This window comes from Ursus americanus, chromosome 33, assembly GCF_024610735.1.
Source record: "Ursus americanus isolate L20-20 chromosome 33, mUrsAme1.1.p, whole genome shotgun sequence".
NCBI classification, from domain to species: Eukaryota; Metazoa; Chordata; class Mammalia; order Carnivora; family Ursidae; genus Ursus; species Ursus americanus.
This window is the reverse complement of record NC_142159.1, coordinates 18,836,181-18,862,571: the sequence shown is the minus strand read 5'-3', so window position 1 is coordinate 18,862,571 and position 26,391 is coordinate 18,836,181. Positions and strand designations below refer to the sequence as shown.

The window sequence follows — 26,391 nt, the reverse complement described above, 5'->3', positions numbered from 1 at the left end:
CACAGGGCGCTGTTTTGCCATCTATCCTGTCTGCCTGGCTTTGGGGGAAGTCTCGCTCATGGTGGCGTCAGCCCTCTGGGACCAGCCTCACTGGACAGGCCTTCTGGCCACTGCCCTTCATGCTTACATCCTCAGGTGTCCCGTGTCTGTGGGATCAGGTTTCCTCAGGGCTGGTCATCTGAGACGCCCTGGGGGCCGTGTGTGCATGCGAGGGGCCGGCCAGCCCTCCACTGCAACTGGGGAGGCTTTGGTGCCCATGTCCCAGGGCCCCCTGAGGGTATCCCGGGGACCCCACCCCAAGGCTGGGCACTCCCCCGGTGCAGAAAGAGGGTCAGGGTGACCAGCACACAAGCCTACTGGAGAGGAAGCTGCGAGGAAGAGGCGCGTTGCTGTTGAGCCTGCTTTGGCGGCTGGAGAAGATGGTGCCGATGTAGGAATTAGTGGTTTTCTGGGGGAAGTTCTGAGACCCCTTGTCTATCCTGGGTGTAGGTGGAGGGTAGATTGAGAGCGTGACCGTAAAGGATGGGAGCTTGGCAGTCTGTAGGTGCTCAAGAAAGGTCAGGTGTTTCTCCTTCTCCTCCTCAAAGCACCCAGCACCGTCCAGGACACAGAGTAGGTGTTGAATAAATGAAAGACATTTTCTCTATTTTTAAGCACTCAGCACACAGCGAGTCTCAGTAGCTGGTAGTTCTCTCCCCCCACTGTGTGACAGCTCTATCAATGCAAAATTAAGGTTGGACAGACAGAATGACCCTTAAACATCATGTAATTAAAATTAAAAAGAAGATATAAAAGTAACACGTCACCTGCAGGAGAGTCGAGTGGCTGCGGAAGACCGCACCCCACGAGCCCTGGCACCCAGGCAGGGGAGTACTGCGCAGATGGGAAGACCCTGGGAGGGGAATCATCCTGAACTCCGGGCCCAACCTGCCAGGAAATTGCTGTGTGACTTTGAACAAGTTTCCTAACCTCTCTGGGCCTCCTTGTCCTCAATGCCAAATGAAAGGCTTGGACTAGGTGAGTTAAGGAACCGGGCTGCCCGTCTGTGTTCCCAGGGCGGGGTCTAGGGAGGGCGAGGGGGTAGCTGGGACTGTCAGGGACAGAGCAGACAGGCCACTTCCCTCAGAAGGGAAGGCAAGCTCTTCTCCAGGCTGCAGGGGAGAGGAAGGGGAGGAACAGACTTTGCTCTTTCTTTTCAGTGGCCCACAGAGCCTGGGGTGGGGATGCTGACACTGGGGGCGAGGTGCTGGCAGACCCGGGTATGCCTCCACCCAGGACATCCCTCACCCCAGGACAGAAGGGCCTGGGCACGTGTGGCATTACTTCTCGTCCTGCATTATTCAGAGGAAGCTCCGAGTGCCAGGTCAGCAGCCTTGGAAATAGGCCAAGTGCTGCTGAGAAGGGCAGCAGTGTCAGCCCCTAGGGAGGAAAGCACCCAGGCCGCAGCCACACCAACTTACCAATGGCCGTGAGGAAGAGCCCAGCCTGGTCAATGGGCATATTCCCCTCCTCCTCGTAGTAGTTGACGGTGACCTTGGCAGGGAGGGGTGGTGCATTGGGAGGGAGAGAAGAGCAGAGATCACAGATCACAGGCAGCAAAATCTGCAGTGACCACCCTCCCTGACTCACCCCTTGCAGCCTGTTAAGCCAATTCTCCCCAAACATCCAAACCCTCTCCTCCAGGAAGCATTCCTGGGTTGGTGGGCTGCTTCTCTCAAATTATCCAACAGATAGGGGGCTCCCCTCCTCTGAGAGGGCATGCAGGGTGCTGACTGCTTACCTATGACCCCTGGTGCATTCTGCTGCCTGCCCCCTCCCCCCCTCCCCCCCCCCAGTATCTGCCATGGTGTATGACACGCTCCTGCTAAGCAACCAGGGGGCGGGGCTGAGGTGTTTTCTTTGAATAATGCCCAGTGCCGTCACTGCCACGGGGCGCGTGGGGAAGTTCATAATTAGAGAACCAGCGAAGAGACGTCTGGTCTCAGCCTCACCGCTTGGGCAATTGGCCCTGCAGCACGGGCACTCGCACCCCGTTTAACACGGGAGGAGGCCAAGGACGTTTGGGGCCGTAACTCCCGGTGATTCTGATATATCACTCAGCAGCCCACAGCTTGAACCTTCCACGAAGCCTTCATGCCACGGTCTGGCCCCGAGCCTGCAGTCTAGCAGCCACCAGCCCCAGGTGGGTCCTGCGCCCACACACGTGGCCAATCTGATCTGAGATGTGCTCTAAGTGTGACCGAGACTTGGTACGAGAAGGAACCTATGCTCGCGTATGAATTGTTTTTCTTTATATTGGTATCATGTCAAAATAACAACATGTTGATCTCAGGAGTTAAGGAAAATACACTGCTAAAACAGAGCCCACCTGTTTCTGTTCTTTCAGTGTGGCCACTAGGAACGTGGCAATGACAAGTGTGGCTCGCATTCTGTTTGTGTCGGACGGCGCTGCTCTAGCTCGGCCCCGGGCTCCCGCTGCCCTCGGAGGACCTCCCCAGCCAGGATACCTTGTCACTGCTGGCCTCGGTGCTCGCCTGGCTCATGGTGACGCGCAGCGTGGTGCTGGGCGACAGAAGCCAGCGCTGTTTGCCGTTGGTGGCCACCTCCTCGGCCTGCCCGTCATGCACCACCTCTACCCGCACGCGCTCTGAGTGCTTCAGGCTGAAGGTCTGGGCCTCGGCGGGGGCCGCACTGTATGGAGAGAGGAGAGTCGGTCATGGAGTGGGGGAGATCCCAGGGCAGGTGGGATAAGGGACTTCCAAAAAAGACCCCTGGAGGGGCGGGGCTGCAAGGGACCTCCTGGGTGGTCAGGTCTGGGGGACCCCCAAGGGCCCAGCTGCACTACAATCACCCAGTAGTGGGGAGGGCACTTGGTAAAATACAGAGTCTTGTACCCACTGAGCCAGAATGTTCGGGGGGGGGGGGCGGGGCCTGGGGATCTGAATTCTTAACAGGCTTCCTCGTGCTTCTGATGGGCCGCCATGTGGGGTCCTAAGGGTGCAGGTACTGAGGCCCAGACCAAGAAATGAATTCGCTCCCAAGGCAGCGCCCACCCCTGATCCGGTGTGCGAACCGCAGGCAGAACTTGGCTGAAGGGCACGAGGCAGGTGTGAAAGCGCTGGGTTTGCCCAGGGAAGGAGCCTGGGACTTGGGTCCTCAAGGGGCAGAGGTGGGCTGGCTCGGTCACAAAGATCCCTCCCTCCCGCCACACTTTCTCTCCCAGCTCGGAGCTCCCTCCTCTGAGAGCCATTCCTAGGGGTTCCGGAGTGGTTTTCTATTAAAGAGTGATACCTTCGGAATTCTTTTTTTTTTTTTCAAAGGTTGCATTTATTTATTTGAGAGAGAGATAGAGAGAGAGAGAGAGAGAGAGCGTGAGCAGGGGGAAAGGAAGCAGCAGGCCCCCCACTGAGCAAGGAGTCTGATGCGGGGCTTGATCCCAAGACCCTGGGATCATGACCTGAGCCAAAGGCAGGCGATTAACCGAATGAGCCACCCAGGTGGCCCCCCCCCCCCCGCTTTTTAAGATTTTATTTATTTATTTGTCAGAGAGAGAGAGAGAGAGCACAAGCAGGGGGAGCAGCAGGCAGAGGGAGAAGCAGGCTCCCCGCTGAGCAAGGAGCCTGATGTGGGACTGGATCCCAGGACCCTGGGATCATGACCTGAGCTGAAGGCAGGTGCTTAACTGACAAGCCACCCAGGCATCCTAGTACCCTTGAAATTCTTGAAAAGCCATGAAGATTTCAGGGCAGGAAATGGACTGGTTTGATCTGGTTGCTATATGCATGTCTGTGTGTCCCCAAAGTCACATGCCGAAGCCCTGACCCCCGCCCAACGTGATTGCATTTGAAGAGAGGGCTTTCAGAAGATAGAGTTGAATGAAGTCATAAGCACCAGGTCCCATCTGACAGGACTGGTGCCCTTATAGGAAGGGGAAGAGAGATCTTTCTCCCGCACTCCCAGGAAGCCCATGTGAGCTCACAGTGAGAAAGCAGCCGTCTGCGGGCCAGGAAGGGCTCCCACCCCAACCCGACTGTGCTGGCCCCCTGATCTCGGACTTCCAGCCTCCAGGAGGGTGAGAAATTCACTTCTTTGTTTAAGCCACTCAGCCCACGGTAGTTTGTAACTGCCTAAGACACTGGTTTAAGGCGAGGTGACAGGAAGGACGGGGAGACTGGGGGAGGAAGGTGCTTAGGGTGGACAGTTTTGCTAAATCCAGCCCCCGGTCTGAAGGTTCCCAGAGGCTAAAGAGGGCTCAGAGGGATTTAGGTGGGATTCTCATGGGATTTGGGACTAAGACGTATGTACAAGTGTCTGCCTCAAAGCCACATCTGTTCTTCTGAGGGCCTGGCGCTCCTGGGTTCCAGAATAGTTTTCCACTGTGGTTAGGCATCAGTCGTCCGGGCGTGCACTCTAAATCTCCAGGTTTTTTTTGTTTTTTTTTTTTTTTGAAGACTAGAGATTTCGTGGGTCCTTTCCCTGGAGAGTCTGGCTGGCAGAGCGGAGGCTTGGCGGGGGCAGCTAAGACGTGAGCAGTGGCCAGGGGGCTGGATGAGAGGTTTACACCAGTGGTTCTCAGAGCTCAGCCGCATTACCTGGAAGGCTGGTCTACACACACGTTGCCGGGCCCCTCCTCAGAGTTTCAGATCCAGCAGGTCTGGAGTGGGGACTGAGAATTGGCATTTCTACCATTTCCAGGAACGGGTGGTGATGCTGGCCCAGGCCTACACTCTGAGAACCACTGGGCTAGACATTCAGCAGTGCGGCCTGGTGGTGAGAGCCCTGCGGGGGCCGAGGCCGTGACTGTGAGTCACGCAGGGTCTCTGTGATGACCCAGGCCACTGACTGCAGGGGCTGCTGGTGAAGGCCACTGGTCTGGGGGGCACTGCCGGAGAGCGCAGGCAAGGGTCCGGCGGTCCACGCCTGGGTCTGGGAGAGGAGCTTGGGAAGGAAGTTCCAGGGCCACCCTGTTTCTTGTCCATCTGCCCCCTTCTAAGTTCCTCAGCCCCTCACAGGGCCACTGGGCTGATCGGAACCTGGACACTTGTCAGCAGTGGTCTGCTGCCACCTGTCCATACCCATCAGTGGGAGGAGCAGAGGCTCAGCAGAAACCCTGGATTGGGGGTACTTTTGCATAAGATGTGGGTTTGACCCCAGTTTTGCCACTGAGTCACTGAGAGAGCCTGGAGTGCGTTCCTCACACTGTCTCAGCGTCCATTGCTGCTCTGGAAAACACCCACTCACCCCTGCTGTCCCACAGGCTTCTTCCCTCGTCCCTCATCAGGCAGGGGCTGCCCTTTGTCTCAGGGTGTTGCCATGGGGTGCCTGTCCTCCTCTGCACTGCGAGCCCCTGAGGGCAGGGTCTGGCCTCTTCCATCCCTTCTCCTCCAGGGTGCAGCGGAGGGCTGGGCACACCACACACGCCCCAGCCAGGAGGGCAGAGCTGAGCAGGACAGAGGCGACCCTCTTAGAAATGCCTGGGGGCATTGCCCACAGGGCCCGCGTGTCAGACGCTGTTAGGTGGCACATGGATGCACGATCGAAAAGCTTTATGTATTTATTAAATGTGTCATCTTTTTACGGCAATTAATAAAGGATTTCCACTTACAGTAATGATATAAGATCTCCACTTATTTATTTATTTTTTAAAAGATTTTATTTATTTATTTGACACAAAGAGACAGCAAGCGAGAGAGGGAACACAGCAGGGGAGGTGGGAGAGGAAGAAGCAGGCTCGTAGCGGAGGAGCCTGATGTGGGGCTCGATCCAAGAACTCCAGGATCACGCCCTGAGCCGAAGGCAGACGCTTAATGACTGCGCCACCCAGGCGCCCCTCCATTTATTTATTTTTTAAAGTAGGCTCCATGCCCAACGTGGGGCTTAAACCCATGACCTTGAGATCGAGAGTCACAGGCTCTACTAGCTGAGCCAGCCAGACGCCCCATAAGATCTCCATTTAAATAAAATAATAGGGGCACCTGGGTGGCTCAGTCATTTAACCGTCTGCCTTCGGCTCAGGTCATGATCTGAGGGTCCTGGGATCGAGTCCCGCATCGGGCTCTCCGCCCAGTAGGGAATCTGCTTCTCCCTCTCCCTCTGCCCTTCTTCTCCCACCCCTCCCTGCTTGGGCTCTCTGCACTCGTGCTGTCTCAAATAAATAAAGAAAATCTTTAAAAAATAGAGTAATAAAATATGAGTTGTTGTAAAGAAAATGTTAAGTTATTAATACTACAGGTGGAATATGGTTTTGGTAAAAATCATGAGTTTGAGCACTGGGGGGTGGGCTCAGGTCAGGGAAACATGCCTCTAGTCCCAGCTTTGACCATCAGCTTGCTGGATGGCCCGGGGCAAGGCGCTTTCCCTCTGTTTCACCAAGTGTGACATGGGAGCGTGACACCAGGTAGGGGTGGCGGCTGGCATCCGGGCAGCACAGAGGGGGCCAGCCCTGGACTGGGGTGAGGAGGGAGGCACGGAGGAGCTGGGGATCTCCCGGCTGGGTCCCCGCTCCACTTTAAGCAGAGCCACAGAGATTTCATCTGGTTTTATACATTGGGTTTCTGCATGCAGCTCTATTTAGGAGAAAGAATGCTTGACAAACTCATAGGGCAGGATGAGTTTTAGGACCCGACTCTGACAATAGCGGCTCTAAGCGATGCTTCCTTCGTTCCTCTGGGCCGGTGAGAAACTGGAGGAGGCCCCAGAGGCTCAGGGGGTTAACGCCCGGCCCCACACCCTCCTACCCCAGCACCAGCCCTGCTCTGAGCTGAGCAAACAGCTATTCTTGGAGCGGCTCTGGCAGAAGCAACAAAGGCACCCATTGTCCTCTGCGGATCCTGCCAGCTGCCTCCCTCCCCAGGAAGAACCTCTCAGAACTCATCCCCCAGAAACCCGAGAACCAGGGGCTGTGGGCACCTCGACTGTCCCTGGAGGCCGCAGGGAGGGGCCCAGGGTGGTATCAGGGGAGAGAGTGGGGGTATTGGTGGTGGCCCGGACCTCCTGCTTACGGGATGGAGGCTGAAGATAGCGTGCCCAGGACAGGCTGCCAGGCCCCGGGACCACATCTGTTCTGCCGACCATCGCACCCTGGTGCCCAGGACAGGGCCATGCTCCATATATACTTTGGGAATAAGTGAATGATGGAATGCACCTTTCTAGGTTTCCCTAACTGTATTACCAGAGGGATTTAAAAAAATGAAATCAGGTTACTCGGCCGCTTGAAAATACTCAGTGGCTCCTGAGTGTGAGCTGGTACAGTAAAAGCTGGGACCCAACCAGTGACATTCAGCCACTGAGTCTCAGCTCGTCTCTCCAGCCTCTGAAGCCTGCACTGTCCCAGCTCACTGTGCACTTTGCAAATGCAGGTCCTTCCACCCTTCCTTTCCCGGACTTCTCTGCCGGGCAACTGACCATCCCTCCTTAAAGACCCAGCTCAATCCATTTGTCTCCATCTGTGTCTCTTTCCCTTGTCGCCATTAGCTCTTTGAAGGTGGAGGTTGTCTTTTCTTTCTGTCTCAGCCCCTGGCCCAGGCCAGGCTCACAGGAAGTCTGGGTGTGTGCTGAAGAAAGGGCTGGAAGGGCAGGGCTTGCTTAGGTGGTCACTCACGCCCTCAACACGTATTGACCGAGGACTTACTATGTGCCAAGGGCAGATGTAGGCGCTGGGGGTAGAGAAGCAAAAGAGAGAACATGTTCCCTGGGCCCACGGAGCCCATGTCCTAGTGGAAGACAAACTTTCAGTGGGTTACACAGCTGGTGATGTGGCTTTGGTGGTGAGAATGGCTCTAACAGAGAAGTATGGGGTGCCATGAAGTCCTGGCCTGTAGGTCAAGGAGGGCTTCCTGGGGGCACCTGGGTGGCACAGCGGTTAAGCATCTGCCTTCAGCTCAGGGCGTGATCCCAGCGTTCTGGGATCGAGCCCCACATCAGGCTTCTCCGTTAGGAGCCTGCTTCTTCCTCTCCCACTCCCCCTGCTTGTGTTCCCTCTCTCACTGGCTGTCTCTATCTCTGTCGAATAAATAAATAAAATCTTAAAAAAAAAAAGGAGGGCTTCCTGGAGGAAGGGGCATCGGAACTGGGGTCTAACTCTATACTCCAAAGACAGCAAGAATTAACTAGACCAGTGGATCTTAAATTTGGAGTGTACATCAGCATTATCTGAAGGGCCTGTTAAAACACAGGTTGTCGGGCCATCCCATCTCTGACTTAGCTGATCTGGGGCGGAGCCTGAGAAACATGGATGACATTTCTTTTTCTTCCCCCACTTTGTGGAGGAGCAATCGACAAATACCTTTATATATATTTTCAAGTGTCCAAAATTATGACTTGCTGTACGTATTACATTGTGGAAAGAAACTGCGTTTCTTTCTTTTCTTAGTTTTATAATTCACTTACTGGCAAATTAACAACCATTATCTTCAGCAGTTATGACACCAAATGTGCAGTCATTTCTTGAGGTTGACTAGACACCCAGAATCATAGGCACTTCCCACAGAAGAGGCGTGACATAAATCAGACTTGGTTTATCCCCGGCATTTATAAAACCAGACCTGGGGAAGGACCAGGGCCTGGCGACACTGGCATGGTCTTAACATCGCCAGTGTGTAGGCTGGAAACTGCATTTCTAACAAGTTCCCAGCTCCTGCTGCTGCTGCTACTGGTCCAGGGACCGCAGTTTGAGAACCAGCGAACGGAACCAAGAGAGGAGGAAGAGGAGCAGAGATTTCCAAGCAGCAGGGGCAGCCTGGGTGGGGGTCGAGGTGGACGTTAGCCCAGCACGTTGGGGGAAGTGGAGGGAGATCAGTGTGGGTGCAGCTTGTGAGCGGGGGAAGGGAAGTGGTGGGAGGAGAGGACCTCGCCTGTGGCAAGGCGCTGGCCTTTCCCCCTGAGGGCACTGAAGGCTTGGGGGGGGGGCGTGATTGTTTGTGCACTAAAGACAGATGACCCAGGGTGCAGAGTGGGGAATGCATTTCAGGAGAGCAACAGTGGACGTGGGGGGACTCAGGGAGAGGGCGACCGCAGCTGTCTGGGCGAGTCATGATGGTGGCGTGGGACAAGGTGGTGGCTGACGGAATGGAGAGAGATGGCCGGTCAGTTCCTTTGTCGGACAAAGGAACTTCGAGCAAGACTGGAACGCAGCGTCAGACGTGGACGAGGGATGTTTCCTGAGCCCAGCCAAGGGAATGGGTTTGTGATCTACCGTCCGCTCAGCCCCACAAACGCTGAATGGCCTCTGGGGAGCCGATCAGCCTCTCTGCTCTTCACTCCCTCAGTGGGGAGGTCACTGGCTTGGCCTCGCAGGCCTGGGGTGCCCGCTCAGCCCCAGGCTCGAGGGCGTGACGTGCCTGTTCCTCGCTGGCGTCTGGCCCTCTCAGCTTATCCACCTGTCCCGGGCCTCGTTAACACCAGCCAGGGATCACCCCCCCCCGTGAATCCAGCTCCTGGCACTGTGGGTGCAACATCCTGCCCGCGGGTCTTTGCAGGAGTCTGAGGGGGTTCGTAGGTGCCAACCTGGCACACAAGCCCAGGGCGAGCACCCTCAAGGACAGGGACGAGGGGAGGAAGGCGAAGCCTCAGCTTGGCATGAAGGGGGCTGGAGCCCCGAGGTGGGTACAGGGGATGCGTCTATCTTCAGCCGGCCCCCTTCCTGCCTGGTGACCTCGGCCGCCTCTCTCACTGGGCACTGATGCTGCCAGCTGCCCCCTCTCCTTAGGGCAGAAACAATCGAGTCTGTAGTCACTCCCTTCCCAGACACCTTCAATAACTCCCCACTGCCTATGTAACAAAGTCTAACACCTGAGCCTGGGAGTCAAAGCCCTGATTGGAGCTCACTGACTCTCCAGCTTTGCACTGTAGGCCACCGAGTCTATGCCCTTTCTGCCCCCGTGTGTCCCAACTGTCCTGCTAGGCAGCTTTGTTCCCGCATGGTACGTCCTGGTCACACTCTGAACCCCCGTCCATCCTTCAGCTTGGTTGCCACCTCCTCCAGGAAGTCTTCCCTGATCCTATCTGCCAGGACTCCTTCCTCCCTCCCCTTTGTTGGTGCTTTAAACAGCACCCAAAACAAATGTTGTTCAACATTTCTCTCCCGTGAGTGTTACGGACGGTTTGAGGCCAAAGCTCATTACTGTTTTAATAATATTACAATAAGCCCAATACGAAGTCATGACAATGACTTAGTGAGTATTTATCATGTTCTAAGCCCTCGGCCCACATGATCTCAGCCCATCCTTTTGAAACCCCACGAGGTCTGTATCAATATCATCCCCTTTTACAGATGAGCGTGTTGAGACCTGCAGAGAGCGAGCACGTGACCCAAGTCTCAGGGACAGTAATGGCAGAGTGTGAGGTAAGCGCCAGCTCTCTGGGCTCCTGGTCTGGCTGCTCCCTTCCTGGGGGAGGACCCGTAGGTGATAGTGTTCCCGAAAGGTCCTCCGGTGGGGGATGCGGGAACGTCGGGCCTGGCTCGGGAGAGGAGCAAATGAGAAGCCCAAAGGAACCTCTAGAGCCCTCTCCTTATTTTGTAGGTGGGGTCAGAGGCCCAGAAAAGGGACACCAAAGGCTTGGGTGAGTGACCAAGAGAGGCAGGCTTGGGCCAGTCAAAGCCCCTGGCTGTGGAGCCTGGCAGGGCTGGGCAGGGAGAGCTGCCTCTGAAAACTGGCCTCCTCCCACCCCCCATCTAACAGGTGTCCCGGTCCAGCTGGGGGGGGGGGGGTGACGCAGTGGTGAGTTCCTGCCACCATGCTCCAAACCTGATGCAGGGCCCTATGGGCAAGCGGGGAAGGCTCTCAGGGACCCCAGCTATGCCAGGGGCTGTGGGCTTGACACACAGGGTACCAGGTCTTCCTTAGAGCCTGGCCACCCCCAGGGACCAGCCTGAAACCAGAGCCGTGGAGCAGCTCCTGGCAAGACCTCCTTTTTAGGGTTGAGAGCGTTGGGTGCCGTGCTAATTTATGAGGCCACCTGACCTGGCCTGATTCCTCCTCCTGTCATTCTCTTAGGAGCAAGTGCTGCTCTGGCCAAGCTCGGCCACATGCCCTTGACCTTCCACTGGCCCGTCCAGCAGCGCTCATCCCTTGAGGCTGGGGGTAGAGAGCTCAGCCCAGTGACAGGCCAATCTACCTGCATCACTGGCCATATCCATCCATTCATTTAGTCAGTGGAGGAGCCCTTCATTGACTTGAGGGCTGGAGGGATAGGGGAGTAAGGACGGCAGCAGGTGTGTGTGTGGGGGGGCCACGCCTGAAATTTAAGTCCCAGAAGGCAGCCTGGCAAAGCGGTCAGAGGCCTGCTGCGTCAACTTGGACAAACGTTCCTTATCTCAGTTTCCCCAACTAAGGGGGCCAGGCACAGTACCTAACTCCTAAAATTGTTGTGAGGTTTAAACACATGTAAATTATTAAATACATGTGAGATGAGTATGGAAGGTGTTAGGAAGGCAGTCGGCACAGAATAAGTGTTGAATAAATGTTAGTAATACTAAGTAAAGAAGATCGGCAGGAGGAAAAACAGCATGGGGGTGGAGAGTGCCTGGGGCTTGAGGTGAGGTACCACGAAACAAGGGTGGTGAAGAACGCTGCTCAGAGGAGGTGATGTCTGAGTTAAGCCTTGATGGTTGAAATGTCAGGCTTGCAGCGGTCTGGGGAGTAGTACTCCAGGCAGAGGGAACAGCACATACAAAGGTCCTGTGGCACGAATGAGCTTGGTGTGGTCAATAGGTAACAGTATCCACAAAACCAATGTGGCCAGAGTAGAGTATGTGCAGGGTAGTTGGCAGGAGATGGGATCAGTGAGGCAGGGCCTGGCACTCTCAGGGATGGGGAGAACCATGGCACCCTACTTCTCTAATGCTTCTAACTGGATCGCAGACCACCATCCCTGGTCTTTGTCCTAAGGATACTTTCTAAAACTCTCACACCAACCAAGAACAGGGAGGAAGTCTAAGAAGAGTCAAGGGAGTGAGATGGTGAATTTTGATTCTCCAGGCTCTTCCCCAAGGTGGGGTACCCCTCCCTGTTTTCCCAGCATTTTACTGTGCCCGCACTCCTGCCCCGGGACCCCTGGTCAGCCTCTGCCTTAGGGTATCCCAGGGGAGGGGGTGGGGGATCGCTCCCACCTCCCATCTCATCGTGAGATCAAATGTAATTAGGAGAATGCTCTGCAGAGGCAAGAGACCGTTGTTAATGTCATCTGTGCCCTGAAGTTCCTACAGACTTTAGGAAGCGGATCCTGACCTTTCTCCACCAGAGAGAAGGGGACACCTCTCACTCCCTGGACAGACGCATAAACTGAGGGAGAGGAGAAGCTGTCTTCACAGCCTGGTTTGTGGGTCAGTGGGACAGTCAGGCACAGTGTGATCACCCCGTTACTTGACTCCAAGGCTGCCCTTTCTCTGATCCCTCCCGGCTCTGGGGGTGTCTCCGCAGGGAAACCAAAGGTGGGTAGGGAGGTTGAAACCAACATGGGGAAGCCACTCGCTCTGTGCCCTCTGCAGCTTCAAGCCCGAAGCCGATGGGGACCCGGGCCAGCCCCAGTGAGGACGCAGCTGCCAGGTGAAGGGACTGTCGGGGGAGACGGTGTGGGCAAGGCGTACATGTGCCAGATCTGCGAGAAGATGCTTGGGACTGAGAGAAGGAAACAGCAAGTACCTTTAACAACTACTGCAAAGTAAATCTCTAAGGAAAAAAAAAATCCCTACTTCCTTTTTTCTGGGCATTTATTTGCTTACAGCTCCCTGGGGACCAGCACTCAGAATGCGCCTGGGTCAGGGCATCTAATCCCAAGGGGCCAGTGTGGCTGGGAGAGGGTGGGTCAACCATAGGGTCTGCTGAGGAGCCCCCTGTGTGGCCCCCTCACCCACAGGTGAGACCCCCCCCCCGCTGTGTGTCTGCAGGGAAGGGGGGCCATGCGTGCATTTCGGGAAAGGGGGCCCAACCCTTTGGGAAGGGGGGCGGTGTTGACACCTGTTCACTCACTTTAGTTACTCAGGAAGTAAGGGGTCCAAACACATTCCCTTACTAACTGGGCCCAGGGTCCACCAGGCCTTGCCCCTTGATGTCTCCTTGGAGACCCTGGGGGGGCATGATGTGGGGTCTAGAGTCAGAACTTGTATCTGGGTCCAGAAGGACTCCGTGGGAAGTGCAGGGTTGAAACCTGCTAGTTTGAAAGTTCAACCTGCTAGTTTCAAAGTCACACAGAATAGAGTGGAGGTTAAGAACCCGGGTTCTTAGTCAGACAGACCCGGACCCGAATCCTGTGTGACATCGGGCAACTGGCATCACTTCTCTGAGCCTTGCTTCCTCATCTATCAAATGAGATGATCCCAGCATGACCCCCAAAGTCTGAGGCGAGGAAGATACAAGAGAATGCATTTGGTTTCCAAGTGCTCACTAAAATCCCTGCTATTATTAATACTGACACGAGCTCTTAACCGCTACGGATACCAGCACTGACACGAGCAGTAACATTCCCATCTCCTTCGTTCTGGAAGAGGCCCCCTTCCACTAGATCAGTGGTTCTCCACTGGAGGTGTTTTTGTCCTCCTGCTAGGGGACAGCTGGCATTATCTGGAGACATTTTGGGTTGTCACAGTAGCGGGGGGTTACGACGGTCATCTGGGGGTTAGAAGCCAGGGACGCCGCTAAACGTTCTACAACGCACAGGACCGCCCCCCACAACAAACGATTATCCGATTATCCGGCTCCAAATGCACCAGCGCTGAGGGTTGGAACCCCAGCCTGGCCGTTCAGCACAATGGCAACCTGCCACCTGTGGATATCGAGCCCCCGAGAGTCAGTGCCTCAGAACTGAGACGAGCCCTAAGGATAAGATACATGTTGGGTTTCAAAGACTTAGTATGAAAAAGACAATGTAAACTATCTCCTTAATCATTTTCATATTGATTAGATATTGGGATGCTAGTATTTTGGATCTCTTGTGTTAAAAAATATATATTATGAAAATTATTTTCACTTCTTTATTTAAATCCTAAAAAATGTGGCTGCCAGGAAATGAAAACATACACATGTGTCTGTCTTTGTGGCTGGCATGCTGTTTCTGCTGGACGGGGTTGGTCTAGACCAAGCTTCTACTCTTGGGGGTGGTGGGGTCTTAAGTGATGTGCGGCTGGGAGATGGGGGTCATTGTGGCAGTGGCGACTTTCTTGAGAAAGGACAAAGGGCATCATCACACTTCTGCCCCCTGCCAGAGGGAGGATGAGGAGTCCACCCCTCCCTGACACACTGCCCCAGCTGGGGCTGGGCCTCTCTCTGCCAGGACAGGGGATGGCAGGAGGCCCCAGCATGGCCCCCTCTTTTCTCCCCATCCCCCCACTGGAGGCACCATGCCAGCCTTTCAGGCTGCAGCGAAAGTGTCCCAGTGAACAGACAGGCGGCTATAGGCACAGCTGAGGCTTAGAGACCTGAGTGCACTGGCTCCCCGCCCGCTCCCTGGCAGTGCCCGGTTTAGGATTGGGGGTGGGGAAGAGAGGGGAGCTCTTCCAGGCCACTGACGCCTGGACCACACTACCTTGCTGTGTTATGACCCTCAGAAACCACGTTTGAGGTTTCCACGTAGACAACTGAGGCCAGGGGCAGATGAGCAGAGAGGGTCCCTGGTCTGCATGGTGATGGGGCCCTTTGTCCTCACAGAAGCAGGCTGGGGCCCTAATGGTATAAGCATGGCCAGTGCCTGCTGAAGAAGTGGCAGGGGACTGGCTGGGCAGGGCTGTCACCAGAGGTGACAGAGAGGATAGGCTGGGGAGGGTGCATGGGAAGACACAGGGATGGGATTTGGGGAGGGTCTGAGGGAGGCAGGGTGCTCCAGATGACAGAATGATTTGGGAGCAATAGGGCACATTGGCCACTCTAGCTCAGCTCAAGGCACAGAGAGGTTGGGGGACCTGCCCAAGGTTATCAGCATGGGGTCCCACCTTAGTTAGAGTCCTGCATGCTTCCTCCTGTTAGCACTGACCCGTCCTACTCTAGCAAGGGGGAACATTTCACATACTTGGAATAGAGGGCTGTTCTGATAGAATGCTCATGGAATGATCCTGCCAGGACCCTCTCCACCCCTTCACCCACACCAGCCACACCTTCGCAAGGATGCCCCACAGAATACAGGAGGTGGACCACTGGACTTGCCTGCTTCCTGGGGGCTGGGGCAGTGTGGAGGGGGCTGCCCTCAATTTCCCCACCCTCTATCCTGCTGTCTCAGAAATCCTGCCCCCCACCAAAATTTGTGGGCCAGAGAAGAGGGGGAGGGAACGGTGTGCAGAGTCAGGGATGCTTTTCTGCCAAAGACCCCGCCTCTGCACCCTCCAGCCTGGCAGAACCAAGTCCTCCCCAACCCTAAGATGAAGTCAGGGGAAGGCATTCAGGGACATGGAGCTCACAGCCAGTGCCTGGGGACAGGCAACCACCAGCAGCCCCCACAGGGTGAAATTGGAGCCTGAGTAAACCCCCAGGGCCAGATTCCGCCCCAGGGCAGCTCCCCTCTGGCCTGGCCCCAGCCCCCCTCCCCCCAGGAGATTCTGGAGGAAGCTCAGCTGATCTGAGGTGGGTGGTGAGTCAGAAGGGTCTGAGAGGAAGGGGAGAGCCTAGGGGGGAGAAGGGAGGTGCTGAGAGGAGAGCAAGGGGAAAGACTAGGGGTCTCCCAGGTCGTCCTGGGAGAGGGGCTGCAGAGGGTCAGACCAAGGGAAGACTGGGGTCCAGGGGAGGGCCTCTGGGAAAGGGGTGACGAGGGAGCTGGGTCTGTGTCAGGGTGTGGGAGGGGGTCTCCCACAGGATTTCGGGGAGGCTGTCAGTTTGGGGGCAGTCAGGTTTCTGGGTGAGTTTCTTAGGATTTCTGGATGCAAGGGCCTCAGGATGAGGAGGAAGGCGCTGGAGGAAGGCCCTTGCGTCCCCACATCCTAGGAGGGTGTCAGGATTTCTGGGGCCGCGGGGAGGGGTGTCTCGGGCCGTCGCGGTGGCCCCACTTACCTGTAGACATCCGTCCAGAGGTAGGTGCCCAGCACGTACACCGCCTCCACGCGGCTCCCGTACTGCAGCCGCACGGTCCGCTCCCGCAGCATCTTCCCGCAGCGCCCGTCCTCGCTCGTCCAGGTGGGGTCCGCCCGGGGCACCTGCCGGAACACCTGCCGCAGGTGAACCCACTCCCGCTCCCGGTGCCCCGCGGCCCGGCTCTCCGCTTTAACTACGGCCGGTGGGCGGGGCGGCCGGTCGGTCTCCTCTCGCAGCGGGCGGCGGGCCCGTCCGTCAAGCGTGGCCACGCCCCCACGCTTCCCGCAACTGGCGCCCGCGCACACCGTCCTTCCCCATCCCCGGGCCTGTAATCCGGGTGAAGTCAGCGGTTGCCAATTTCCTCCTTTCCACGGTCGGTTTACTCACTCAATATACTTCAGTGGGCTCCCAGCTACTGGACTCCAGGACGCAGGGCCAGTCTCCCCTCCGGGCGACCCCAGTTTTTCAGGGCGGATAATGCAGCTGTGGGGCTGTCATAGGGGCAAGGACAGGAAGTGGTGGGAGCCCAGAGGGAGTGGGCGACCTAACCCGGCTGGGGGTGGGGGTGGGGGTCCGGACCTGAGCCTTCCTAAAGGAGGCGTTTGCAAACTAAGGGGAAGGGAGGAGAGGGAGTCGCGGGAGCAAAGCCAGGAAGCCAGACACAAGCTGACATCCATCCACCCCCAAGGATCAGGGAGAATGGGGAGCAGTTGGCAGGGGAACCCAGTGTCAGAATGCCAAGCCAAGGCATTGCTGGCTGGGTGTTGCAGTGGGAGCCTCGGGGTGGCTTCTTCAGCGAGAAGGGGCCAGAGTGGACAGAGGTTACAAGAAGGAGGGGGCAGCTGGAGGGGGTACATGTTTGAGAAGGGGGTAGTGTTGTTGGGGGAATGGAGCCCTGGGAGGGGGTGCACCTGAATGAGATGGCAGAGGTTCACAAGTGCCCAGAGCTGAGACACACCGGCCTCTGACCCCAGCAGCCTTCTTGAGGTGGCCCAAATTAGGAGATGGAGACGAGCCCGACTGCTCACGGGTAGCCAGGATCTGGGAGGAGTGTGGATGGACAAAGGGGAAGGCCTGAGTTGGGCTGGAGGGGGGGGGTAGCTTTTGATAGGAGTGAGACTCAGGAGACAGTTCAAGGGCAGCAACCTGCCAAAGAGGAAAAAGCTTGTGCACCTGGAGGCTGACTTGTAGGGTCCCCCCCAACTGGGCTCTTGTCTAGTTACCCATCAACTGGAATTACTTTTGAGCCCCTACTATGTGGCAGATACTGGGCATATGCCAGGGGTCCCCCCTTCCTGGGGATCATGGAGCATGACACCCTCATCTCACCCACTGAGGAACTAGGGCCCCAGAGTTGGGGAGGAGGAATGCTGCACCCCCACTGGGGCCCTGGCAGGTCACGATGGGGAGCAGGACAGTGATAACGTCAGGCAAGAGGCAGTGATTGCCAGGAGGGAAGGAATGACAGCAGGCCCTTAATGCATTCTTCTTGTGCTCCAGGCTCTGTTCCAGCGGCACTTTTCATGTATTGGAATTAGATCATTGTACCCTCCCAATAATCCTGCCACTTTACAGATGAAGAAAGCAAGCCGCATAAAGGTGAAGGAATTTGCCTGCAGTCTCACAGCTCCTGAGAGTGGCAGAGCCAGGGTTGGAACTTGCGTGGCCGTGGGGGAAGGGGTGGGGGGTGCAGAGCAGGTAAGGGCAGAGAAGGAACGGTGACTCTTAATTGATAGATAAAGAAACCCAAGTTCTAGTTCCTTTGTGGGGACTGCCGTCGTGAAGCCCTGGACAATTCACCCTGCCGTTTGGCGCCTTGTTTTTGTCATCTGTGAATGACTGATGGCTCAGCATAGATGTGAGGATGGCATTGAATGAGATGATGTGTGGGAAACCCTAGCACAGTGCCTGGCACCAAGCAAGCACTCAAGAGATGAAACTCCCTTTCCTTAAGAAAATCGAACCTGGACCCAGCGGACCTACATTTGGGATCCTGCCCCTGGCTCAGGGCCTGCGATGGGTGTTGGGTCACAGTGCCTGGTCCATGTGAGGGGAGCCTCCTGGTGCCCAAGGGTTTAAAATAGCTGAAGTGGTCACAGCTGTTGGTGGATTCCGGGCCGGAGGTCTCACGCATCACGGCTGCTCCCACCGCCCCCCTGGGGCCCGGAAGAGCCGCAAAGCGTCTCATTGTGCCTTTTGGGGAATGCCAACAAAGAACAGGCTTAGCTGGGGCCGGTTCCTGGCACTGATCCGCACCCCACACCCCCAAGTCCGGCTCCTGCCAAGCGTGTGGCTGGAGAGCCTGGGCTGGGAGGGCTCCTCGGAGCTGTTCCGTGCTCTGATCCTTTCCCCGGGGTCCCCCTGTGCCAGACCTTGGGGAGGTGACGCAAATATCTCACGGGCCTGCTTTGAGAAGAGTCACAGCTCACCGAGGGCATCATTCGTGCAAGAATTTAAAAAGAAAGAAATATACAATGAATGTCTGATTCGTATAGAAAAAGAAAAAAAAAAAAAAAAGATCGCCAGGACCTCAGGACCAGATACACCAACGTTAACTTTTTATGAGTATGATGTTGCAGGGCTCCCCTGGAGGCAGTCCGGTGCTGCTGTGAGTGACATTGCCGGCTGAGCCCTTAGGCTCTGCCAGGAGCCGCCCTGCAGGCTTTGCACCTCTTAGCTCATTTAATCCTCCAACAACCCTATGAGGCGGGAGCTATTATTACTCCCAATTTGCACAGAGGTACCAACTGGCCTGGCGGTGAAGTGCATGCATGGCCTTTGGACTTGGCAAAGCTGGGGTCAAGTCCAGTTCTGCCCCTCACTAGCTAGGGGACTGCTCTGGACCTTAGCTGCTTCGTCCTTATAGGAGATGCTGGCGGTACCCAGCCGGCAGGGTTGTAAGGAATAACGAGGTGGTACAGACAGTAACATGCTAAGTGCATCAGAGCCCAGCTCCGACTAAGTCCAATAGATGGTAATTATTTACTAGATGCACGTTTTGGACCGTACATGCCGTTCTAGAGCACTTAAAAAAAAAAAAACCTCTGCAATTTATTACGAGCATACATTCTTGGGGTGCTATCATTATCCCCCTTTATGCTGTCCAGAACTTCAGAGTTTGCAGATGAAAGCAAGGTTCTGATCAGCTAAGGAGACTTGGAGAGGGAAAGAGACTGGAGAGCGGTCACCCAGCCAGACAGCACAAGGAAGAATGCAGAGCAGGGAGTGGATGGTATTTAGCGAGCGTCACTGCGTGCTGGGCTGTACCAGGCACCGGGTGGTCTGAGATGTAAAAGCAGGTAGCTGTGGCAATTCTTGGGAAGGGGAGGCAGGAGCAGAGGAGTGCCCTTGATCACTGCTGGCAGTGGCAGGGGGTGGGGGGATTTTCTCTACCCTTCGAGATTCTTCTAGCTGGTCTAAGACTCAAACTGACATGAGACAGGATTAACAAGAGAAAATGAAACAAAGTTTAATAGCATGTAGACCTTCTGTATACATGGGGGAGACTCAGGGAAACTGAATAACTCCTGAAGTGGCTGAAGTCATCACCTTAAATACCGTCTCTAGCTAAAGACAAAAGAAGGTGTTGGGGTAGGGAGTCAGTTATGGGAGGTGACCAGGAAAGGTACAGTCCGCAAGGGTCAGGTTGATATGCAGATTTAAGTCCATGCCTTCTCCATTGATAGAGTTTCTAGAAATTTAGAGTCATCCCCCTCTTCTTGGTACAGGGAGAGGGCCACCCTTACAAATGGAGCTTTCCCTTATACACATTAAATATCTTTTATGAAATGGTAACTTCTCTCGGTTTTTAGAACTTCTCTCGTGTCCGTGGGTTCTTAAAAATAACCATTTTAAAATAACCAATATGCCAAAAAGGCATTTCGGGGTGGCAAAATTTGCTCCCATACATCACCATTAGGCCCCCTAAAGCCACCCAAGCAGATGCCCGAATCTAAGGCCCTTCTCTACAGAAGTTCTGGAGGGGCCACTGAGCCAGGGCCTTGGGGACCCAGAGGAGGGGTGCAGGGCTGCCTTGTAGATGAGGGGAAGGAGCCATTAGGAGGAGATAAGGAGTGTTCCAGACAGAGGCAAGCACACATACAAGGGCCTAGTGAGTTCCATCTGGCCAAGGTTTGGGTAGGGCAGGGGCTGGCCTGGCCATGACCAGGTCATACAGTACCTTGTAAGTCATAGGAAGGATGTTTGGCTTTACCTTAAGGTCACTGGAAAGCCTTGCAAGGACCTTGAAACATGGCAGATGACATGATGGGTGCTTTAGGGAAATCACCCTGGTGGTCACATGGAGCTGAATTTGACAGGAATTCTGATAGGAGGCCAGAGTGGGGAGGTGATGGGCCATCCATCCCCAAGGCAGCTCCTCTGTGCCCAGGGACCTCACCCCACTCTGCCCTCAAGAGCAGCTCCCCACACTCTGGGTCTTTCCTTGTTCCCTCACATCCCCTTTTCCCCAGCAAAGCCCATCCTATGACCCCTCTCTCTCGGAAGGGGTCTCTGGCCAGCCAGTGAAGGAGGGGCTCTGGGATGAGGCATTAATTCCATTTCTGCCTCAGCCCTCAGTCCTGTAAGCCGTTCCACTTAGGGTGAGGGAAAGGCTGGGATGTTACACTATTAACATTTATACAGTGGCTTGAACAATGTAGTCCTTCCACCTTTAATACCATAGGTATTCAGAGCGAGGGAGGTGCGTCCTGCTCTGTACTCACACTTGAAAGCTTTCCAGGGCTCCTACCACTTATGGAAACCGTGTGTGTGTGTGTGTGTGTGTGTGTGTGTGTGTACGCGCACGCGTGTGCTCGCGCATGTAGGGAGAGGGAGAGGGAGGGATTGATTGATTTTTAGAGGGGCTCCGGGCAGAGGGAGAAGGAGAGAGAATCTTAAGCAGACTCCTCCCTGAGCTCAGAGCCTGATGCGAGGCTCCATCCCACGACCCTGAGATCATGACCTAAGTCAAAATCAAGAGTCAGATGCTTAACCAACTGAGCCACCCCGGCACCCCGAAAGATACTTATTTTGAGGATTTGCTTCCTGCTATTATCGGGGCTGGCAATTCTGAAATTTGTAGAGCAGGACCACAGGCTAGCTGGAAATTTGGGAAGAGCTGATGTCGCCGTCTTAAGTCTGAAATCTGCGGGACGGAAACCTAGGCAGAATTTCTATGTTGCAATCTTGAAGCTGATTTACTTCTTCCGAGAAACCTCCATCTTTGTTCTTGAGGTCTTCAACTGATTGAATGAGGCCCACCTGCGGTGTGGGGTCTGCTGATCCAAATGTTGATTAACATCTAAAAAGAAAACCTTCACGGCAACATCTAGTCTGGTGTTTGACTAAACAACTGGGTGCCACAGCCCAGCCGAATGGACACCTAAAATTATCTACCGCAGCGCCAAAAAGCGGGCTAAGGCTCTGGTGCGTTAGGTCACCATCTATGGGGCACTGATTTCCTGCCAGTCATTCTTGCTACAGCCTCAGAGGTAAGACTTTTATTACCCTCGTTTTACATTTCAAAGGGTAAACTGACTGGCACGGCATCCTGTCCCCAGTCATTAAGATGCAAACCCAGCTGAGTGGGAGGACAGAGCTTGGACTAACCCCGCCACACCCTGAAAACCAAGCTGTAAAGGTAAACCCTAACGAAGGCATCTGTAAAGGGCCAGGTCTTTGAAAAGCTGCCAAAGGGGCAGAGTACACGGACTCAGTCTATCTGTTGTGTTGTTCGGTGGGGCAGGCCGCCACTGACTGAACTGAGATGTATGGTGAGTATAAAATACGCAAAGATTTTGGAGACCTACTATGCAAAAAAGGTAATTTAAAAAATTGACTACATGTGCAAATGATATTTTGTATATATTGGATTAAATGAAATAGATCATTAAAATGATTTGCACCTATTTTGATTTTAAAAATGTTGCTATGGGAAAGTTTTACTTTACACGTGAGACGTGCATTTGCGGCTTGCATATTTCCGTTGGAAGCGCTGGTCTAGCCTCTTCTAAACCGTTAGGCAGGCGCTGTGGCCCCCTTGCTCCTGATTGTCTCTTCTGGGTTGAGCCTTCGTGCCGAGACATAGTAAATATTTGGTGAAGAGAGTGGAATGCCCTGGAGTTCCCGGAGGGCACCAGGGCGTTCACTGGCAGAGATACGGAAAGGAAAAGGTGGCGGAGGAGGAAGAAGTGGTGACCACGAGGTGGCGCCAGATCCCCATCTTAGAAGCAGGGAGGAGGGCGGTTTTCCTCATCGGCGGCGTGGTACCAGCAGGCGTTATGCTGCCAGATCAAGGAAGGCGCCTTTCTCCGTCTTAGCGCCTTCCTTTAGCTTTTGGTACCTTCTCCCCAGCGCATGGCTGGAGTCAGGGCTCAGGGACTCCATTTATGTGATGTCAGTGACAGGTCCCTTGGAGGGGGACCCTCTCCCTAGACAGAGGGGCAGCTGCAGCCCTGAGAAGGGGGAGTGAAGCCCAGAGAGGAACAGCGACCTGCCCAAGGTCACACAGTCTGCCTGGTGCTCTGAGCCTCATCCTTTGTGCCTGTCCTGTTGTCTTACCGCCTTGGTCCTGTGGGCCTGGGCTGCTGATTCATTCTAATAAGCACTTAATCAATCATCCCTGAGCAAGCAGCGTCCCTGAGCTGGGCAGGAGGAGGGGCATGAGTCCATAGACCCAGTGCATCCTTATAAGCAATCTAGCAGGGGTGACACAAGCATCCGCGTGCACACACACACACACACACCTTTTTACAAGAACACTTCTCAAGCATTCACAACTACCTGGAGGCATGTGTTGTGATTATTCCTGCTACATCCCACACGTGGTTAAATTCTCCATCTCAAGAATCAGTCCACCTGCATTTAAATCCCAGCCCTACCCCTTGCTGGCTTAGGAGACCTTGGACAAATCGTTTTCCACAAGTCTTGGTTTTCTCAACTGTGAAAGGAGGGTAACCACGGCACCCACTTCCCAGGTTGTCATGAGGTGGGAACGAGCGAAGACATAAAAAAGGACCAGGCACATAGAAAGCGCTCGATTCATCTTGCCTGTGGTTTTAGCGGGCATCACGCAAGGCCTCTGCTGACCGGTGCCCCAGCAAAGGCATCAGCTAAGTACCGTGGAGGGACTGCCCAGGCCTGGGGTGGGTTCCCTGGAAGCAGATCCTGCCATAGAAATTCAGTGCCAGTTGTTTATTTGTGAGGCCATCCCAGGAAGCTCCAGGAGGGGAGCGAGGAATCGAGGCAGGAAAGGTTGGGGAGTCAATAGGGAGAGTGATGCCAAATTTACCGACGTAGGCAACTGTGGTTTGGGGGTGTCTCTGGGAGGCAGCGTGGAGCATGAACTCAGAGTTGTCCCCGAGAGGGGTGACGGAGCTCTGGTGGTCATCCTCCAACTGAATCAGTGGTGGAGGGCTGCACCTGGTGGGGGCAGGGTGATCCTTAGCACTCCTGGTCTGTGGTCTGCGGTAGAGAGAACCTGCTGTCAGTGAAGAGATACAGGTGCTCTTGGATGGCCGGCTGGGACACACAGCCTCTGCTTCACAGAGGAGAGAAAAGTTAAGTCAAGCTCAGGAAAGAAGGGAAGACTTTCTGGAAGAGGTGGCCCTGGAATTCACCTTTCAGGGATGGGTAAGAGTTTGACGAGGGCATTGCTGGCAGGAGACAGGAAACAGCCAAGGAAGGGGAGTGCGGAAGCTCAGGGAGCGAGGGTACATGGCGGGGAGATGTTTGGGGGGCAGAGCCAAGAAAAGTCTGGGGCCAGGCTATGGAGGCTTTGAGTGCCTTCTGGTTGGATTCTTTGGGCACTAGGGAGTCGTGGAAGATGGGATCTCTGGCTGCTGGTGAGGGTGGGCAGGAGGGACTCCTAAGAGCAGGTGGGAGGCTGTGCTAGAGATGACACATGATAAGGGCTCAGCTGGGACAGTGTGACGAGCTTAGAGAGAGGCGGAGTGGAGGCTAAAGAACTTTCTGGGGACAGGTCCTAGAAATCTGGGAGCCTGGAGCCCTTTGTGTCCCTCTCAGGGGCAGAAACTTCAGGTGAGCTCCTTTCTGTGTGGCTGCCCTCGGCTGTGCCATACACCAACCTTCCAGCAGGAGGCGCCACTGGTACAGAAACCCTCAGCTTCTTAGTGCTCATAAATGGAAGAAAGAAGGCCCCCCCCCCTCCCTGCTCTGAGTGAGTGAATTAGATGGATTCCACTCTTTAGGGGAGGGCTTGAGACCTAGCAAGACACAGCCAGCAGTCTGGAGTTGGGCGGGCCTGGATTTAAATCCGAGCGCCACCTTTATCTCTGTGTCTTTACCTTTCCATTCTCCCATCGTGAAATGTGGGTGATAGGACTATCTTCTCCAAATGACTGTTACAAGGATGAACACCAGTGAAATGCAGGTGGTAAAAGTATTTTCTCCAAATGACTGTTACAAGCATGAAATGAAATAAAGCACGTTAAAGCCCCTGGCACATAGTAGGTGCTCAGAAAATGGTGGGCAAGTTCTGGAAACAGCCACTGGAAACAGGGCTGAAGCCAAGTGACAAGAGGAGTCCGGAGACCAGGACCTTGCCCAAGAATCCTAGTCCACCTGTGCGGTTGGCGGACCCTAAGGTCACTGGGGAGGCGGGGGCCGGTGGCCTGATGGTCATTTCCACAGCTAACGCTACCTGGGTGTCACTGTGAGCTCTTGGCACCCTTTGGTGGCTTTTCTGCCTAGAGAAGATGATTCAGTCTCCTCTGGGTCTCCAAAATTAGCATTCAATTTCTTGCAGTTATAAATTCAATAGCTCCACTTCAGTGTTTGAGTTCAGAATAAAAATCTTCCATGAATAGAGCAACTTTTAAAATACGTTTTTAAAAATTATCATTTAAAAACGATGAATGTTTACGATCTTGGTTAAACACGTGTGAACACTTTAAACGGAATACATAAATTTAATATATCCAGTTTCTGGTTAAAATACTTCGCTTGCCTTAATGACAAACAAAACTTTCTCAAGCACTTAAATAGTTCTTAGAACTCTAATAATTTATGTTAATAAATAGGGTGACTTTAAATTCTCAAAACTACTCTGATGCTGTTGACAAACTTGGTTAGATTTCAATTTAAACATCCTAAGTCTAAATCAATCAATGATTCGTTTGTGCATTTTCAATTAGAACCTTAAAGCTGATCTGCTATACCCATGGAGCACATTCTCTTAACTATTATAAATACTCAAAATTCTAAACACTCGCCCATTGTATCTTAATGTCACTATGTAACGGCTATATGTTTCTTTTTTTTTTTTCTTTAAAGATTTTATTTATTTATTTGACAGAGATAGAGACAGCCAGCGAGAGAGGGAACACAAGCAGGGGAAGTGGGAGAGGAAGAAGCAGGCTCATAGCGGAGGAGCCTGATGTGGGGCTCGATCCCATAACGCCGGGATCACGCCCTGAGCCGAAGGCAGACGCTTAACCGCTGTGCCACCCAGGCGCCCCATATGTTTGATTCTCTTAAATACCTTTGTACTCGATTCCTATCAAGCTTAAGAAAAGTGGGCTCACGAAGGGTATGATTTTGCCACTCCAAGCAAATGTTGGGGTTAACCCCTCTAAAGTTTCATAATATCCGCAGAAACCTCAGGCTTGGATGTAGGTTTCTGCTCATGACCTTGATGGGACATGAGTCCTATGTATGTCACTTGAATAGGATTTCCCATCACCCGAAAGGGAGTGGCTCTATAGCCTGGTTCTTGTGGGTTCCACCTGTGGTTTCCCTACGTCTCAAGTCATATTTGAGGTTAAGTGTTTGGGTTTGGGTTTTGGTTCAACTGGATTTACTGCCTGAATCTATTCTGAACCCCGTTCAAGGACTTCCTTTTGGGGCCGCCCTGCTACAGATATTTAAATGACACGCAACTGAATCTTTCTGCTTTTGTTTGGTTCCTAGGGACAATTCTAACGTGTTTATAGTGACGGCTATAACCCAAACACTTCATTCTGGTCTCAGCTCCTCTGGCCAAAACCCCCCACCCCGCATCACGGTCTATGATGCCGATCACCCTCGCTTATTTTCCTCGGGTGGTTTCTCGCCGGCTGAAAATATCTTGTGCAAGCAAATAAAAACACAAGACACCCAGTTAAATCTGAATTTCAGATGAACAATGGATAATGATCCCAGGTTGCAAATGTTGCACGGGGCATCGAAAACTATTTATTGTTTATCTAAAATTCCAATTTATCTGGGCATCCTGGAGTTCATTTAGCAAGCCTACCCTACTTCTTTGTGTTGATAGTTGCCTGTCCTACACCCTCTCCCCAACTAACCCCGTAAGCCTGTGAAGGTTCAGTCTCTGTCTGGTTCATTGCTGTATTCCTTGTGCCCAGCACGGGATCCGACTCACAGTATCCCTTTTTCT

General features: G+C 54.2%; 1 protein-coding gene and 1 non-coding gene across 2 annotated transcripts in view; both read right to left on the bottom strand.

Moving 5' to 3' along the window:
• Positions 1-16,179, bottom strand: part of PADI2 (peptidyl arginine deiminase 2) — a 44,726-nt gene extending 28,547 nt beyond the window's left edge. Inside the window, exons 1-3 of the mRNA XM_045804264.2 lie at positions 15,972-16,179; positions 2,508-2,691; positions 1,461-1,533 (exon numbers count right to left, since the gene is read on the bottom strand). Of these exons, the coding sequence (XP_045660220.2) occupies positions 1,461-1,533; positions 2,508-2,691; positions 15,972-16,063 (349 nt within the window). The 5' untranslated portion in view covers positions 16,064-16,179. The remainder of the gene's footprint in view (positions 1-1,460; positions 1,534-2,507; positions 2,692-15,971) is intronic.
• On the bottom strand, positions 8,515-8,641 carry LOC123796783 (small nucleolar RNA SNORA72). The gene has a single exon (XR_006780817.1). It is a non-coding gene; the product is annotated as a small nucleolar RNA SNORA72 (small nucleolar RNA).
• Positions 16,180-26,391: the final 10,212 nt, after the last annotated feature.